Here is an 18,660-nt window from a genome sequence, read left to right as displayed (position 1 = left end):
TAAAGAGCTCATGCATATTGCAGTGTGTGAATGGATGCATCCTGTCATGCATCCACAATAACTTTTGGACTGTGTACAGATGCACACACAGGCAGAAAAAATTGTCAGCTATAAAAAACAATACAAATATATAACCAAAAATATTGAGTCTGAAATGAGCTGTAGTGATCAGGAGCCGCCCCTGAATGGATGTGTTCATGCCACAGTCTATGGTTCATGCGGGAGGGGGGTGGGGAGGGATGTGTGGCTGCAGCAGGACCTCCTCCTCCTCTTCCTCCTCCTCCTCCTCTTCATCCCCCTCCTCCTGGTGTGCGGAGTTCTGCTGCAGCCCGGAGTCGAGCACATCTGCCCGGTGCGACCAGTGGTGAACACCCCTCCCCTGAACCGAGGGTAGCTGCTGCTGCTGCCGGGGAAGGAGAAGTCCAGTGTTCCCCAGGAGAAGACAGGTGAGGCTCGGTCTTTGGTTTAATGTCTGCTTCTCTCCCAGTTTGTCTAATGAACACCCCGGTGTTAACCTCCGGAGGAGGAGGAGGAGCAGCAGCAGCTAACGTTAGCCACTTTAGCATGCTAGTTAGCAAGTAAGTAGCCATCGAGCTAGCAGGCGTAGGATAAGCATTTGCAGTGTGGTGCTAACTTCAACCTCAGTGCACACAGGCTGAATACATGCAACACATGCATTTAGTTGCTTTTGTTGTAACAGCTCGTTTGTTCGCTGAATAGAAATACACCGGATGCTGATCACCGTTAGCTGTCACACACACATTAGCTGCCTTCACTGGACAGTTCAGTCACACCGGAAACATGTGAGTCCGCTTTCACTTCCTCAGAAGAGTTTATGATTTCAGTCACATTCATAAGTCAAAGTTTAATTTTCACCCAAGGAATCTAAAGTTGACCGGATAATGGATCATTTGAGTCACTGATTAAAATCGGTCACTTAACCAGTCTGTTGGATCATTCAGTTTTACACGTACACCTTTCCTACAAAATAAAACCAACTGGTCTGTACATCATGCACATTATGTAAATGCACAACTGTCATAAGGTTCACGTACCTTGTGTCTATATATGCATCCTGCACATAATGATCCAAACGTGAACCAGCAACTTTGCACTATGCTCAATAGGGATCGACTACCCTCATATATGTAACCTCTATGTTATCGACCCATATTTGTTTTAGCAGCTTTGCACCTCTGCACTATCGTCCTCAGGTCATGATAAGTAGTTAAATGTTGTCCACCCGTGCACATTTAGTTTCCTGGTGCACTGCTGTCGTGTATGGATTGAACTCTATTGCTCATAGTGGTCAGGCTTATCTTGCTAGTTTCTGGTAGTTTGTATGTCAAATTCCTGTATAGAAACTATTGTGTGTACTCATACATGGCAAATAAAGCTGTTTTGTTTCACAGAACGAACAACAAATACATTTATAATATAACCCTTAACCTAACCTAACCCTAAAACCAAGTCTTAAGCCCCAAACAGTCCCTTGAAGGGGGGGTCACAAAGTGAGGACCGACCAAAATGTCCTCCCTCCGTTGGTTGTAAACTCAAACTGGTCCTCACAAAGATAGCTGTACAAACGCACACACACAGAGCTGCTGCATGCTCTTATCTGCACTGCAGAACATGAGATGTGACTGTGTCCCTCATTAGCTGAATAACTTTGTTACAGCTCATGTTAATGTGATTTTGTTTTTCCACAGGAGAAATTGAAGTAACCCAAACTATATCCATTCCCTCTCTATTTTGGCTCTGACCAAGTGGGTATTGTTCTACAAATGGATAATGGAGACTGGGGCCATAGGGTAAGAGATGGATAGAAGTGAAGTCCGTCTAGATCCGGAGCCACTTCAGGTGTTTCTGATGAAGAAATTCAATCTGGTTCTAATGTTAAACTAGCCAAAACTAAGGCAGTCAAATACAACGATGCAGCAGTAAATGCTCAGTTTTATACTTAATTGTCTTTGACTTAAGATTTCTTTATTTGAAATACAATAACATTATTATTGGCTGATCCAGAACTACCCAAGTACAACCCACAGAAACAGAGAAACAAGGAGGGGGCATTTTGTAGGAATGAATCAATGAAGGCAGAAATAAAGGGACAATATAGGATATCATCATCAATGGGCTTATCCTTCATCACCCACACGTATGCATTTATAGAAGTAATGAATAACATATATTTTACATTCTTCGAACCTGCGGCAAATTTTCCTAACGCTGACACCCACTCCCTGAAAAGAGGCTCTCTGTCAAATCATCATTGTTGTTGTCTGGAACCATTTCCTCACCAAATGTGGAAAAGCTCACCATACATTAAATGTTAATTTTGGACTGAAAGGTAAAAGTTGACACCTATGATATTAACAGCGACTTTAACATTTAGTAATAACATTGAATCAAATTTTGTGCAAATGCCGAGTTTAACTTCACAAAAACATGATCCTCAACTTGTCCTCTGCTCCTTTTTGTCCTAGATGACTTCTCCTGTTACTCTGAACGTGGGAGGCTGCCTCTACACCACCAGTCTGTCCACCCTGCAGCGCTATCCAGACTCCATGCTGGGCGCCATGTTCAGGGGAGATTTCCCCACCACTCGCGATTCCAAAGGGAACTATTTCATTGATCGGGATGGAACACTTTTCCGATACATCCTGAACTTCCTGCGGACGTCGGAGCTCACCCTCCCGGTTGATTTCGCAGAGACAGACCTCCTGAGGAAGGAGGCGGACTTTTACCAGATCGAACCCTTAATTCAGTGCCTTAGCGATCCCAAGCCGCTCTACCCTCCCGACATCTTCGAGCAGGTTGTAGAGCTCTCCAGCACTCGGAAACTGTCAAAATACTCGAACCCTGTGGCTGTTATCATCACGCAGTTAACGATTACTACGAAAGTTCATGCCTTGCTCGAAGGCGTTGTCAACAACTTTACCAAGTGGAACAAACACATGATGGACACCCGAGACTGTCAGGTGTCGTTCACTTTCGGACCATGTGACTATCATCAAGAGGTGTCATTACGGGTTCTCCTCATGGACTACATAATGAAACAAGGCTTCACCATTAGGAACACGCGTGTGCATCACATGAGCGAGCGTGCAAACGAGAACACAGTGGAGCATCACTGGACTTTCTGTAGACCAGCTCAAAAAGTTGAAGACTGAGTTAAAGCACATAAAGCACTTGTCTTTTTTATACTGCATAAATCATAGACCAAAACGTATACCCCGATCTTGGAGAAGAATAGGTCCAAAAGAAAAGATTGTAAATTTGTCATTGTCATAAGTAAAGTCCTGTCACAAGTTTACTTTTTTAACTTGATAATAATAAAGTATAATTATATTTAGCCCAGTGTCTTTCTGGACGGTTGACAATAGCATTTAGTCCCTAAGCTCTTTATTATCTGGAGTACGGTACTGTTTCTGAAGACCCCAGTAGTTGTTGCATGTGTGTCTTGTATTTGTTGTGTGTGCTTTGCAGTACAATGTCTATGGTTACACTTTAGAGTTCAAGTCAACACTGATGTGTTTGGTCATCTTTTGAAAATAAAACCATTTGTATATTTGTCAGTTATTACATGTTTGTCTTGTGGTTGAACATTTCACTGTGTTTCTATAGAATTTAGCTCGAGAGCTTTGGTGTTTGAGCAGTTTTTGACTAATAAGATGCTGTAGTTTATTTTGAATTTGAAGCTTCCAGTTTGGCAGTGAAGGAAAATCATGTTTGAGTATTGAGGGACCTATTGAGTTTTTGTTTTTCCGCCTCTAACCAATTTGAAAGGTGGTTTAAACACGGTTAAAACCTGAACCCTTTCATTTAGGCGGAAACAACTATTCCTATTTTTTGGTCTTAAGGCTTTAAATTGTGTATATAACACTTTCACAACAATAAGAAATGACTAAAACTGGACTATGTTGTAAATTTAGTTCCCCCTAACGGAATCTAACTGCAGCGTCATCAGAATAATGTAGCATATGTGTTAAAACAGGGAATGAAATCTGTCCTTTTTATAAAGGTGATACAATTGAACGCTCCATGTCTTATATAACCCGTGGCTCAGGTTGGACAACGCTGGAGTCAAAGGTGGCAGTTAATGTCTTCAAAAACATGCTGGACAAAACAAAATCTTTGCAATTGGGGGTTGAATATTTAACTGGGTGAGAATAATCTCTTTGTGGAAGCACTTATTATAACTGACTTTGTGTGTGTGTGTGTGTGTGTATGTGTTTTTTGTATGCCAGTGCATCCCTAGGGCAATATTTGATTTCCACCCAGTGACCTACTTTATAGATTATTTATTGAATTGAAGAAGAGAAGGCATGAGAAGAGAGGTGAGTTTTTCATTCATTCATTATTGTGTTAATTACGTTGAAATGCATGGAAAACAGCAGAAAAATTGGGGAAAACTATAACTCTTTACTCTTAATAAGCTGCATTTACTTGATGTAGGCAGAAAACTGAATACACCCATATATTACACATATCCCATGACAGGAGAGTCAAATATGTATGTATATATTTTATTTTATTTTATTGCAGCATCAAACATGTAGTCTTGAGATCATGATCTGCATCTAGATCTTGGTTTAAACGATGCGGCTTGAACGCAGCATTGCGAGTGGTGCGTTCGTTTAACCTTCGGATTCCGCGCTGCCCGCACTTCCGCTCATGGGCTCTGATCCACACTCCAGCTCACTCCGCTCATCCGCTTTACGCCGGATGTCTCAGCTAGCGCGCCCCGTCACGTCCGTCTCTCATAACACATGTGAAGGACAAACAGGGGGTCCTGTCCTGTCCTCTCACTAACTCACATGTGGAGTTTGCTCTGTTTACCTACGTGTAGCATGTCCCCTGGCCAGGATGCTTCGCCAGAGTCAAACACTCAAGTACTTCCTCAGCCTGGTTCCGGGTAAGCGTCGCCTCGGGACGTACAGGTTCCTCCCGGTCTTCTTCTGCATCGGAGGAGTCATGGAGTGGATCATGATCAACGTGCGGATCGGAAGAGAAACGTTCTGTGAGTGAAACATGAGACGAACCTTTAGCCAGGTATCCAGCTAGCGTGTTGTTAGCATGCTAGCCTCTGTGTTTACCTGTGTCTGTGGATACAAACACATGAGGACACCTGGACGTGTCAAGTTGTCATCTGATCTGCATCTCACACGTCCATTCATTGTTGTAAATCTTTGTGGTATTAGACAGTCTTAAAGAGTATTGAAGTCAACCAGGTCAATTTGCAGAAACTCTATGTCGAACAGGTCAGTGAGAATTAAACCATATATCAATATAAAAAGGAAATGCTCAACTATATGTAACTTAAATGTAGTATTTAAGAGCAGTCATTGTGTAAATTAATCTTTACTTCCTCTTTATCACTTTGCTGACATATGCCTGCAGTTATACTTGTAGGCAGTAGATTTACCAGAGTGACTCAAAAGACTGAAAAGAAAAAAAAGAACCCTTGTTTTTTTCTTTTCTCACTGACCGAACCCATATTGCATTTTTCCAGATGTGCTCAAACCTGCCATTTCTGCAGAACTGAGAGCGCTCGCAGTTCTCGTCTGTTATAAACGAGAAGAAAAACAAGCCTGCACACTTTATCCTGTTTGAGGTCAAATAGTGATACAGAGAGATGTTTTCCTCTGCAGAAAGCAGACATGTGACAGTAGAAGAAAGCACAAATGGAACAGACACATTTTTTTTTTAAATGGAATTTGGTACTGACGTTTGTTACATGGCAGTTTGAATTGTCATATGTTGAACACATTTAACTAATGGTGGCTCAGGGCTGTTGGAATAAGCCTTGACAGAGATAAAAAGCAACCTGGAACTGGCTGATCTAAACGAAATGCAGTCATTATTACAGTCATAGTGTTTTAATTACGTTTTTTCCTATTGTGAGAAGCCAGAACAGCTGTGCAGGGAAAATTTGGTCTGTTTTGCCTCATTCAGGGCACCTGAACAGAGCCACTTTTCATTTTATTATTAACATCTGTATGTTTGGGTGATGGAAAAATAGTTGGACCCTTTACTTAAACACAAATACTGTTTTGAATTTTTAGACTTTTCTTAAATCTTTGCTTTTTGATGGGATATTAGACAGCTTGAGCAAATGGATTAAATACAGATGGAAAAAATCACTATTTGTTGAAATCTGTTAAAAACTTAGAATTTATAAGAAATTAAAAACTAGCAATTTTAATCTTAAAAGTAAATACTAACTGAAACTGTCAGAGGAGAGTGTGTAATTATCAGAGAAAGTATTTCTCTCTGAAATGAAGTGGAGGTTTAAAATGGAAATACTCGTAGTACCAGCATGCCAAAACTATAAATTGTCCCTGAGTAAATGTGCTTAGTTGGTATTCAACACATTTATTAATTTGATATGTCAAACCGCTGTTATTATGAATAAGCCACAGATGTCACACATCAGGCATTCAGTGTAGTCCAATTTAGCTTTTTTAGATCTATATTACAGACATCTTCATTTCAGCCTCTTGAATGTATTTTTCTCTTGCCAGACGATGTCTACCGAAGAAAACAATCCGAACGGGGATACCAGCAGAAGATAGCAGATGGACTGATTGATGTTGATGAGCCTGCAACCAAGTGAACAACAGTCGGATTTGAAGTGGACTAAACGACCGTATCACAGTTCGAAGCTGTCAGAAAGACGCTGATGATCTCTTCCAACATGCAGCTTTTATTGTTTATATCTTTTGGTTTAAGAAACAGCAACACACAAAAGCTGAAAAAAACAACATAATTACAACAAATGTTTCATTTATTCATAACAACCACAACCAGATCTCAGTATTGGTTTGACAGTGAATCTGTAAAAATGTTGCTTAACACCTGCCAAGACAGCAATGTCTCAGCCCAATTGTAACAGAATGAAAAGCTAATAATGTGTTTATTGCCATCTTGGATGGTTCTGCCAGGATTTGTCTTACACTGGCAGAAAACACTGATAAGAAACAAAAACATTAGCTCTGTCTTCCCATCTGTTAAATACTTTCGTCATTTCTGTCGTATTCTAAAAAAAAGTTGCACTGTATTGTAAATTTGAGTATATAAAATGTAACTTAAGAACAGTATTTTGTTCGTGGTATTCTTACTAAGCGTCTGTCTGCGTCAGTTTACACTGATCAACCTCCCTCGCCCCCTCTAAGGTTTAAAAACATCATGCTTTGGTCCCTTCAGTTCCATCCGACAGGGAGATTCTGCAGACAGATGAAGCTGTTGGGATGCTGCGACAGCTTCAGTGGGTTCCCGTCCAGTCTCACCTGGTCCAAGTTGCGGCGGATGTAGTGACTGGTGTTACCTTTGCAGAATGTTTCATCTGTTATTGTTGAGATCTTGTTGTTCTGCAGGAGATGGACACAAAATGATGGCTCCACTGACTCCCCAAAGAATTAGGATTTGCTGTTATTTCAGTGAATTGCAGATGGACTTACGTGCAGGTCCACAACATGAAGAGACTCTGGAAGGTTGGGCACTGCTGTCAGTTCATTGTTTCCAAGGTAAAGATATGTCAATCTGTTGAGTTTCTGCAACAACAAACAGATCCAGTGTCTCAGATCAGGCCACTTTAACAATTATCCAAAGTGCAAAATGTCTTACTTTAGCATGAGATGATTTAAATCGCTCACTCACTTTAAAAGCTGTTGCCTTTACACCCTGGGTTTTAAGCTTGTTGAAGTTGGCATTAAATGACACTAGCTTGTTGGGAAGTAGTGGAAGTTTGGTGAGTTTATTGTCTGTGAGAGTGAGCTCCTCAAGATTGAGAAGTTTGGAAAAAGCTCCATCTTCTATGTCAGCGATGAGATTCCCAGTTAGATCAATTACTTTTAATGTGGCTGAAACAAACAAAACAAAGGACAGAGAGCTTGCAAGATGACATTCACAGAGGGAAAATCTGCAGAATATTTTTAACGATTTTATTCACCCATGTCTGCAAAGTCTCGATTGCGAAGTTTTGTGATTTTGTTGAAGCGTGCGTAGAGATGTGTTGTTTCCTTGGGCAGTGCTGGGACCGATGACATTTCAGGAGACACATCTTCACAGTAAACAGATCCAGTCAGGCAAACGCACAGTAGACACGTCGGCAAATCTGAAAAGATCACATTTCTTATTTCAAATCACATTGTCTTTATTTTTCACCATTTTTTTCTATTTTTTCTTTGAACAAGTTGACTAATTGGTCCCAGCCATGGGACTGGGCAGCTGCTGAAAACGCTCCACATTCAGTTTAGCAGAGGACACTTAATCGGCCCCATTATTACATAATAGCTACATCCACAAAAATGTGGGAGAATGCCTCGGTTAGTGTTGCATAAGCTGCTTTGAAACTGTTGTTGAAAACTATTAATCAGTTGAAAGAAAACTTACCCTCAGCTTTTGGTCCTGCTGGGTCAGTGTCTGAGTCCTGAGGGAGGGCATAGTCAGGATACTTCATAATGTCTCGCTGAAAAAAGAAGAATTCTTCCTCATAACCACTTCGCTCAACTCACGACACTTATGCATTTCAATATGCAAGATATATATTTTTTTACCTCAGGTTTTCTCGCTTCCATGTATTCATGTTGTGCTGCTGCGGACAGTATCCATGGGATCATAAGAGATGTGAAAATTAAAGTCCTTAATTGCATCATGGTGTCTTGGAGGGAGAAGAGAGCGCTGTCTGCTAGACTGAGTTCTGAGGTACATGTGAGCAGGAGAAGTTTCCATCCAGCTTTTATTCAGCTGCCAGTGAGAAAAGGAAACAGACTTTAACTCAATACATGCTGCGTTTGTCTCCGTCTCAGTGTTTGTAATGACACTTAAAGACTATAATGCTTTATTTTGTTTTCTTTCGCAGTTAACACAGTAAATCACATGGAGCACACAGTTATTATTAAAGTATTTGTAGAGGGAAATCACCAAGTAAACTTAAAGAAATCTGTTTTCAAATTTTACCGTCAGTGACAAAAGAATGTTTTACTGGAAAAACAGAGGGCGCAGGTTCAAGTTACTGGTATAAAATGAATTGCCAAAGCAAGCACTGAACTGGAGAGAGAACTATTTTGAATTTGTCTGTTTTTCAACTTAAATTCTTATGTCACATAATTTATTAGGTCAATACGCTCTGTCCTTTCAGAAGATCGCTCACTTTCCCATGAAGGAACAGGCATTTAAAAGGCTGCTGGAATTTTTTTATTCAGCTTGTATATTAATTATTTTTCAACTGTGTAATTTCTAAATATATATAAAGAATATTTTTTAAATAAGATGGTTATTTTACACTTCAAGCAGCTGGACAGATGTTCTCCTAAACCAAAAATCATACAACACATTTTTGTTAGTTAAACTACCAAAATTACAAAGTTACTTTTTCCTATTGCAGGCATGAGTTAACATTATATGGGAGGTGCCCACATGTCTCACCTGGTAAACACACTGGCTTTAAAGCAGACCATTAAAGCTACTCTTCATGCAGGGAAAGGCCAGTTCAGGCCCCTCACTGAGATCATGGCTGGTTTTTGCATAACAATAAACCAATTAGACGGCCATCTCCCATCCACTTTCCAACCAGATGACAGATTGTTATCATAGTAGCGGATTTGCCAGCTAAAGAGAGAACCTTCCTGCATAGGAAATGGATCTGCTCATGTGCAAAGTGAAAGCATGCAAGTTTGTGTAATAAGCAGTTAGGCTCATGTTGCTGTCTTGATTACGCAACTTTAAAATAACAGTAAAATATGGTGCCGTTGATTTCAGAACCGATTCCTCTGGTCAAAAGTGCAATTGCTTTCCACCTCCTTTAAGATAGAGATGCACTAATAGTACTTCTGACCACATCTCATGTTAAGATGGGCCAAAGGGCATTTGCTTGACAAGTAAACATCAACTGTATTGTGTTTTGTCCTGCGTGTGAGATCCAGCTGTGTGTGTTATAATCAAAATATTGATGCTCAATTGTACAAGTATGACAGCACTCCGGTGAAGATATTTTTTTTCCAACTTAATGTTAATATACAGCAGTGTCCATGTGCAAGCTCCAGAGGTGCTGTTCACCTTGACCTTTAAAATGTGATGTGCAGGATGGAAAGCAAATCCAGCTTTATACGTAAACATGGATACAGTATGATGCATTAATACGGCATAATTATTAAGCTGTTAGCAGAAAATAATGTAAATTGTGATTTAATAGCAAATTATTAATAGTAACAGGGCTCGTGACTGCGACTGATCTGGTCGCATATGCGACTGGAATTTTGGCCGTGCGACTTGATTTGAAATCGCGGTCGCGCGTGCGCCTATAAATATAAGCAAAAATTTCAGGTGTGCGCCTTAAGCTGGTATGAGCGCTAGAAATAATAAGATCCACGCCCCGCTGGCGATAACTAGTCCCCTGACAGAAACAAGCGATCAAATAAACTACTCTGACACAAGCGATAGAATGATAGTTGCTGTCATTCGCCCGCTTACACAGAACCCGGAAGCGCTTTCGCTGGCAGCGCTAGCAGCGCACCGATCCATAATTCAGAGACGAATCAAGAGCTCCACTAGAGCCAGCATGGGTGTGGGCACCGTGGAGGATTTAATCCGCATCTCTGCGGATGGTCCTTCATTGGAGGACTTTGATCCACTTCCTTCTGTAAGGAAGTGGATCAGAGCCGGCCGTAGAGCCAGGAGACCGGAGTTCAGCCGTCCCTGCCCTGTCTAATGAGCTGACTGTTAACGTTGTTGTTTTTTCTTATGTACATGTATGATGTTGAGTAAGTAAGAAACTTAAAGGACATTATATATATATAGTGTTTTAACACTATGGCACATGTAGTAGATAGTAATATGCAGAGGTGTGGACTCGAGTCACATGACTTGGACTCGAGTCAGACTCGAGTCATGAATTTGATGACTTTAGACTCGACTTGACAAAATGTAAAGAGACTTGCAACTCGACTTGGACTTGGACATCAATGACTCGTGACTTCACTTGGACTTGAGCCTTTTGACTTGATAAGACTTGCTCCTTTCCCCAAAACCCAAAGATTAAAAAGTATGTTATTAAGGAACGCTCTGTTTCTTTCATTGTGTATGTGTGCGTCAGGGGTGTAAAGTAACGAAAGGCAAGGCAATTCTCACCGCAGTGGTAGATGCTGCATGGAGTGGATGACGTTCCCTAACGTGCACATTCAACATATGAAAACTGATCGTAAAGTTCACTGCTTGCGAAAAATATGCGCGACATGCACAACACTGCACAGGGATCCACTGCGGAGGGGCTGCAGAGCCGCGGGCTGCAGACCCCTGGCTACGGCGAAAGAGCGATTTGTTTGTTTGTTTACTGCTCCGCCGTTAAAGAGTGCGGACGTCAAAACATTAGTTCGGCTATAATATTAGATCCGCCTCGCATTTTCTCCTCCCGGTCGCAAGCCTGTTATGCCTCCGCGCCGCACCGAAGGGGCGCACCATACAGAGAATCACTGCGCTACACAGGGGCGGTCCTAGCATATTTGGCGCTCTATGCAAGAGCCCCCCCCCCCCTCAACAAAAAAAAGTTGAAAAACGGAATTGCAACTTTCAGACGGTATTTTTGCCCTTTAAGACTGCATTTCTTTTCAAATAAACACAACAACGATCACAACAACATGGTGCAAGCATTCGTTTTAGACAGCGTCTCTCCTCAGGAGAAGGAAAACATTACGTAACGTTTCAGCTTGACCTCAGATAATATGAACGTGTTTACCGTTCAAATTCATTATTTGTCATTAAGTTGCGTTTAGTTCAATGTTCTCATAAAAATGAACGTGTTCAATGAACGCGTTCTTTTGAACTCGTTCATGCACAACACTGCCTGAAACTCAATAGCCTACTGGCATACCTGCCTCAGCCACCTGCGGGTGACTCTTCAGCTGTGCTGGATTGCTGTTCAATGCAAAGTGAGCCCAGATGAGCTCTACTCACCTTGAGAATCAGCTGCTGCTCAAACTCAACAAGATGTTTGTAGACTAGTGCTCGAAAGGTGGACCAAAGTTTAACCAAAAGTTTAAATATTCAGTGGGGCAGCGGCATTTTAACTTTTTATTTTAGCTGTCATGTGGTTCATGTCTTGACATGTACTCCCAAAAGTTCTTAAATGTTGTGTTGACATGTTAAATGTTTAATGTTTGACATGTTTAATGTCATTGCACTTAAATTTGTAAAGATCTCCTTTAATTAAAAAATAACTGTTTTTGGATTGGATTTATGAGCCGTTGTCCTTTTTTGCACTGCATAGGAGCGGCCCCCGCAAGTGCAATTTCAATTGCACTTGTTTTAATAAATAAATACAGATTTTAAAAGCATACATGATCTGTGTAAATATATTATTACTCTGTGATCAAAAGGACTTGAAAGGACTCGAAACTCAAACTGCAGGACTTGGACTTGACTTGAGACTTGTCAGTCTTGACTTTGGACTTGACTCGGGACTTGCCTGTCTTGACTTGGGACTTGACTCAGGACTTGAGGGCATAGACTTGAGACTTACTTGGAACTTGCAGACAAATGACTTGGTCCCACCTCTGGTTATATGTTGTTCTACTGATCATGACCGTAAAACTGATTATATTTATAGCTATTAATGTCAAAATCAATCCTGATCTGTGAGTGTCACCATGGTTTCTTAATGTTATAATATTCTTGTTATTTATTTTTCAACAGTTGACTGCAGGTACAAGAGCAGTCTGAGTAATAAAGAATTTGGTTAAAACAAATGTTGTGATTTGTCCTACTTCCCCTACCATCTAAACCACATAAAATACCGTGCAATTATTTTCCACCTATCAATGTAGGCCTTTATCTAAGCAAGGTCATGCCTTACCTTTTATAATCTGTTCAAACATGTTATTCCAGGTTGTTAACAATGATCAATAGTAGTATTACTTGGTTTGGCCAACGTTTTATAGTGGTGCACCTAGATTTTTGCTGGTGCTCCCAATTTTTCTGGGTTAGGAGCACAGTGCTCCTAAGCCAAAAAGTTAGTCTGGAGCCCTGACACTGGCTTTAAAGCAGATCATTAAAGCTACTCTTCATGCAGGGAAAGGCCAGTTCAGGCCCCTCACTGAGATCATGGCTGGTTTTTGCATAACAATAAACCAATTAGATGGCCATCTCCCATCCCCTTTCCAACCAGATGACAGATTGTTATCATAACAGTGGATTTGCCAGCTAAAGAGAGAACTTTCCTGCAGAGGAAATTGATCTGCTCGTGTGCAAAGTGAAAGCACGCAAGTTTGTGTAATAAGCAGTAAGGCTCATGTTGTTGTCTTGATAACGCAACTTTAAAATAACAGTAAAATATGGTGCCGTTGATTTCAGACCCGATTTCTTTGGTCAAAAATGCAATCGCTTTCAACCTCCTTTAAGATAGAAATGCACTAATAGTACTTCTGACCACATCTCATGTGAAGATGGGCCAAAGGGCATATGCTTGACAAGTAAACATCAACTGCATTGTGTTTTGTCCTGCGTGTGAGATCCAGGTGTGTGTGTTATAATCAAAATATTGATGCTCAATTGTACAAGTATGACAGCACTCCGGTGAAGATATTTTTTTTCCAACTTAATGTTAATATACAGCAGTGTCCCTGTGCAAGCTCCAGAGGTGCTGTTCACCTTGACCTTTAACTGTGATGTGCAGAATGGAAAGCAAATCCAGCTGTATACGTAAACATGGATACAGTATGATGCATTAATACGGCATAATTATTAAGCTGTTAGCAGAAAATAGTGTAAACTGTGATTAAATAGCAAATTATGAATAGTAATGAACCCTTGTAAGTCTCCCAATATGTTTAAAACATGTGCAAATGTCCCCAGTGTCAAAGCTGAGATACCAGAGGATGTTTAACCCAAAGCTGTCCTTTAAAAACATCTGGATAATGAATGAACACATCCCTTCATTTGTGTTATTTTGCTTTGGAATAATTCACAGACCTCAACCTGTTTAAATCTATATATGTATGATTATAACATCTGACTGTGATATAACCCATTGGAGCTGGATACATCAAGTGAGGATCTTCATTCGTACTCAGGGGAGACATTTAAAAAAAACAAGGTGCTTTTATAAACGTGCTGGTGTGTGTCCCTGTTGTATCAGCCTGGGTGTGTAGATGCACGTTGTGTGTGTGTGCAGCTGTGATCGTCGTGTAGTTTCCGATGCGAGCTGAGGGCAGATGTGCGGAGAGAGAAGAGGAAACAGAAGTGCCAGTGTAACGGAAGTGGTGCTGCCCTGAACGAGACGCTGACCTAACGGAGGACGGAGGCTGCATCGTCCACAGAGAGGAGAATAAAAAGCAGGTGCTAACGAAAAAAAAAGGACAAAGTCGTCAATATTGTGAGTATAACGACCCCGCGGGCACGGAGAGCGATTCTTCTCCCGGGGAGCCATTTCATCGCGTCCGGTTGAATCCCGAACGCGAAGCTAACCGAGCGGAGCTAGCTTGATCTGTGAAAGGCTGGCCGTGCTAGCCCGCTGCTCCGCGTTAGAATCCGCTGCTAGCTTAGCGCTGGGCTTCCATGACACTTTGTCCCGACAGGCTCTGGAGCCAGGGCGGGCCTCGGCTCAGCTCCCCAACATGAATTAAACGCCACATTCAAGCACCTGGGCGTCATATCCCCCCCTCGTGTGTTTATTACCAGCAACCTGAGCTCGTTGCCTGCCTTCCCGACGGGCTTCTTCTCGGGGGAAAGGCCGCTGGTTGCTGGCCTAGCTAACCACCGTTACCGTTAGATAGCGGCCGCAACACAGCAAGTCGACGGCGGCTCGAGTCGCTGCTTGCACCCCTCCGCTATCACGAACACGACAGATTAGCTCCGGTAACAATGCCTCCCCCACCCCCCCACACACCCACCCTGTTATGTCGTTGAGATATAATGGGAATAAAACCAGCGATGCATCACATCGGTTGTAGTTTAAGGTAACCGACGCTAGTATCGCTGAGCTAAATGTCACCCCAGCATCAGGGGAGGGCATTAAAATCTGACCCGGGAAAAGGCGACGTCTGGTGCCGCAAGTGTCGCCTGAGACGGCGCTGGAAGAGCCAGCTCGCAATAATACAGGCGGAACCAGTGATCGGTGAACCGGATTCTTCCACACGACGATCAAATATTTCAATAAATAATGATATTCAGGAGACAGGATTTGAGAGCCATGACTAGCTAGCCGCTAACCTTAGCTAGTGATGTGTATGGTTGACCCACTTGCCAATGGGCCCAGTTCGCAGTGCCTCACTTTCCATTGAATCCTGGGGTTTCTTCCATTTAAAGATGTGGTTTAAAGCCAAAATCAACACACTTCAGAGTATTTGTAAAGGTGTAATGAATGTATAATTGAAAGGACATTGTGATACATGCATCCTTGTCTGTTGATTAAATACATGCATACATACCACACACTACATACATTACTTATAATGCTGTATTTTCTTTTATCCAGTCTAGAAGATGGACAAGAGTGACCTGGTGCAGAAGGCCAAGCTTGCCGAGCAGGCTGAGCGCTACGATGACATGGCCGCAGCCATGAAGTCGGTGACGGAGCAAGGTGGGGATCTGTCAAACGAGGATCGCAACCTTCTCTCGGTTGCCTACAAGAATGTGGTAGGAGCCCGCCGCTCATCCTGGCGCGTCATCTCCAGCATCGAGCAGAAGACCGAGGGCAATGACAAGAAACAGCAGATGGCACGCGAATACCGGGAGAAGATTGAAGCCGAGCTGCAGGAGATCTGCCACGATGTGCTCGTAAGGGTTTCTGATTTCTTCGGTGTTTGAAAACAGTCTAATTCTTATATTTGTGATGACAGTACGCCTGTGACTTTAGGCCTGAAAATCACTAAACTAACAAAGCTGTCTATGTTGTTTTACAGGGCCTGCTTGACAACTTCCTTATTGCCAACGCCCAATCTGCTGAAAGCAAGGTGTTCTACCTGAAAATGAAAGGCGATTATTACAGATACCTGTCTGAGGTTGCATCTGGCGATGCTAAGAAGGGTAAATGAAGACATAATCTATATGCTTGTGTTAACAATAATATATATCAATTTTCTTTGCATCTTTTTTGTATTTTGAAAACAAAGAGAAAACAATAAGATAACAATATAAAATGTATTGGAAACAATGAAATTTATTTTTTTTGTTGATGTTTTTCTGCCCACAGATACAGTGGACAACTCCCAGCAGGCCTACCAGCAAGCTTTTGACATTAGCAAGGGGGAGATGCAGCCAACACACCCTATTAGGCTTGGTCTGGCCCTAAACTTCTCAGTCTTCTACTATGAAATCCTCAACAACCCGGACAAGGCCTGCAGCTTGGCTAAGACGGTATGAAGCAGTAAAGCATCGCAAATTGCCAAAAATATCTCTTTACTTTGCTACGATGGAAGCTAGTTTCGAGGGTTAATTTTCAAACAATAATTAACAAGTGGAATCTCTGAATTTCAGGCATTTGATGAAGCCATCGCTGAACTTGACACCTTGAACGAGGATTCCTACAAAGACAGTACCCTGATCATGCAACTACTAAGGGACAACCTGACCGTGAGTTTTAAACCTCATGCTTTTTTAAAACCTCTCTATCCTGATGTGTTAATTCAAAGCAAATCGTAACGTTGTCCTCTCTCCATTTCTAGCTGTGGACATCAGAAAACCAGGCAGATGAGGGAGAGACTGGAGATGGGGAAAACTAATGGAATTGCACTGTTAATCCACCTACACTCTTATCTTAAACACAGACAGCTTATATACATCCCCCTCCACTCCATCAGCCCCTCCCACTTCTGTATGACAAGCAGCCTGAATTGCTCCTGACCAACTAGTTTACCCCTCTCAGTTCACTGTGAGGTGACAGGGTAATTTTCAGTTGTTAGCAGATTCAGTCACTTTGTGGAAACATGTCGTATTGATTAGTGAGTCCATGTTGCTGTTGTTTTTGTCGGCTTTGTGTGTAAGTCTGTATGTAGTGAATGAGCGAGTGTGAAAGGATGCGAACGACTGTGCGTATGATCTAGGGGGGGGGGGTGTTGTGAATTCTAATCGTCCTTCCAAATTCCTTTGTCCCAACTAGTTTGTTGTGCATTTCTCATCCCTTTTTTTTTGTGTTACTTTTCTTATTTGTGATTCCTCATGATATTTACAGGTTTTATTGTATGGTAATTGAACTGGCAGTTGATTTCCACCAAACACTGTGATGGTAGGCGTTTCCATTTGCTTCTCAACCCCCTAAAAAAAACAGTTATGTGTTTGAATTTCCAGACACAGTTACAATCCTGTATTCAACTAACTGCAATTCTGCTGTGGGCTCATACAGAAAGGAGGCCGGCTGTATTGTGACACTGACCTCTTGGTGTAATGCTTCTTGATTTTGTTCACAAATTTCACAGTTTCGAAGTTCCAATGGCCCTTAAATTGTCATTGTTAGATCTGTTCAGACATAAGACATTCCACATAATTAGGCTTTTAATAGGCAGTGATCCTCTTATGTTTTTTTATTTTATTTTTTAAAACTAAGTACGGATTGTCATTGTAGTTTCACTGTTCAGGTGCTGCTTGATCTCAGTACAATGAAAGATGTTTGTGCGTAAATGTGGTTCCATGTATTTTGCAGGATTGACTATCATCTGTATGTAAAACCTAAAGTAACCTTTTTATTGATGTTAATTGAAAATGTCTTACCACACTGTATCAACCCTGCTTGCAAAATATTCCTCTTAAAGCGTTTGCTTTATCCCAAAAAAAATTGTTGTGCCTGGCTTTCTCTTGCAGCCTCTATTTTCATTAGGTGTCCGCATCTGCTTGATGTTTTTAAGAAATCACAAAAGAGAATGAGTTAGACTAGACTAGCTTTTAAACTGGTTGATGTCAACCTCATTTTTTTTTTTAAACCAGGTGCATCACTCTGCTGTTAAAGGTAGTCAGTGTGAACATCACCTCAGAAATCAGGTTTCACATTTTGATGATGCGATTTGGAAAGAAGCTCAGTGTCACAATACCATTTATCACCACTACATTCCACATATTGTAGTTGAAGACACCATTCCGCATTATAGCTGACAGTCTCTTTACTCTGACAATGCTCCATTAAATTGAAATAATCTTCTGTTGGGGGGAAAAAAAAAAAGTAAATTTATTATTATGCTTGATGAAAATGCAGTTAGTGAATGTGGAACGAAGCCTGTCTGTATATCGGGTATCTACTTGCTTTGTTTTTACTGACAAGTCTTATGGCTAAAAATTTGCTTCTGTAACAGTCTATTACCCAGTGCACACACGTGGTTGTGAAAATTTTTAGATTAGTTCTGAAAAGCGATGGTGACATGGAGATAAACAATGGTTGGTGTAATTCTAGCTTTGTGTTCATGTATCTTTAAAACCATTCTAGTTTCACTATACATGTAAGAAATAGGAACAGTGTCAAAGACCATTCAGTGAATAAAGTTTCGTTTAAGATAAAAGGGGAAATTACGTCTGCATTTTTATTCACAAGGAACATTTGATTAAAAGTGATCAGAAGATAATTAAACCCGTAAAGACATGAAAACCATGGTAGTTCTGGCCCTGCGAGGACTAGTTTTCCTCGCGGATTGATTCGCCTCGTCACAGGTGAGTTGAAGCGAGGATGCGCGGAGGAGC

General features: G+C 41.4%; 4 protein-coding genes across 5 annotated transcripts; 3 read left to right on the top strand and 1 right to left on the bottom strand.

Annotated features, from left to right (window-relative positions):
* The first annotated feature begins 335 nt into the window (after nt 1–335).
* kctd6b (potassium channel tetramerization domain containing 6b) lies at nt 336–3,574 on the top strand. 2 transcript variants are annotated; one of them, XM_061074886.1, is made up of 3 exons: nt 336–446; nt 1,710–1,811; nt 2,487–3,574. In XM_061074886.1, the coding sequence occupies exons 2-3, from the start codon at nt 1,785–1,787 to the stop codon at nt 3,171–3,173; spliced, it is 714 nt and encodes a 237-aa protein (XP_060930869.1). In that variant the 5' UTR covers nt 336–446; nt 1,710–1,784; the 3' UTR covers nt 3,174–3,574. The 2 variants fall into 2 exon arrangements, with proteins under 2 accessions (XP_060930869.1, XP_060930870.1); XM_061074887.1 differs by lacking the exon at nt 1,710–1,811.
* Nucleotides 3,575–4,721: 1,147 nt separating this feature from the next.
* Nucleotides 4,722–7,100, top strand: LOC133005176 (ubiquinol-cytochrome c reductase complex assembly factor 5). Its single transcript, XM_061074771.1, has 2 exons — nt 4,722–5,023; nt 6,528–7,100. The coding sequence occupies exons 1-2, from the start codon at nt 4,870–4,872 to the stop codon at nt 6,617–6,619; spliced, it is 246 nt and encodes an 81-aa protein (XP_060930754.1). The 5' UTR covers nt 4,722–4,869; the 3' UTR covers nt 6,620–7,100.
* Nucleotides 6,697–11,410, bottom strand: ognb (osteoglycin, paralog b). Its single transcript, XM_061074770.1, has 7 exons — nt 11,134–11,410; nt 8,562–8,751; nt 8,398–8,473; nt 7,955–8,119; nt 7,663–7,865; nt 7,464–7,556; nt 6,697–7,373 (listed from the first exon to the last, which is right to left on the bottom strand). The coding sequence occupies exons 2-7, from the start codon at nt 8,658–8,660 to the stop codon at nt 7,206–7,208; spliced, it is 804 nt and encodes a 267-aa protein (XP_060930753.1). The 5' UTR covers nt 8,661–8,751; nt 11,134–11,410; the 3' UTR covers nt 6,697–7,205.
* A 2,818-nt stretch (nt 11,411–14,228) lies between these two features.
* LOC133004810 (14-3-3 protein beta/alpha-1-like) lies at nt 14,229–18,482 on the top strand. Its single transcript, XM_061074334.1, has 6 exons — nt 14,229–14,371; nt 15,473–15,774; nt 15,900–16,023; nt 16,190–16,353; nt 16,474–16,569; nt 16,662–18,482. Exons 2-6 carry the CDS (start codon nt 15,481–15,483, stop codon nt 16,716–16,718), a joined length of 735 nt encoding a protein of 244 aa, XP_060930317.1. The 5' UTR covers nt 14,229–14,371; nt 15,473–15,480; the 3' UTR covers nt 16,719–18,482.
* Nucleotides 18,483–18,660: the final 178 nt, after the last annotated feature.

This window comes from Limanda limanda, chromosome 7 (genome assembly GCF_963576545.1).
Source record: "Limanda limanda chromosome 7, fLimLim1.1, whole genome shotgun sequence".
NCBI lineage: Eukaryota > Metazoa > Chordata > Actinopteri > Pleuronectiformes > Pleuronectidae > Limanda > Limanda limanda.
This window is presented reverse-complemented; position numbering and strand designations above follow the sequence as displayed.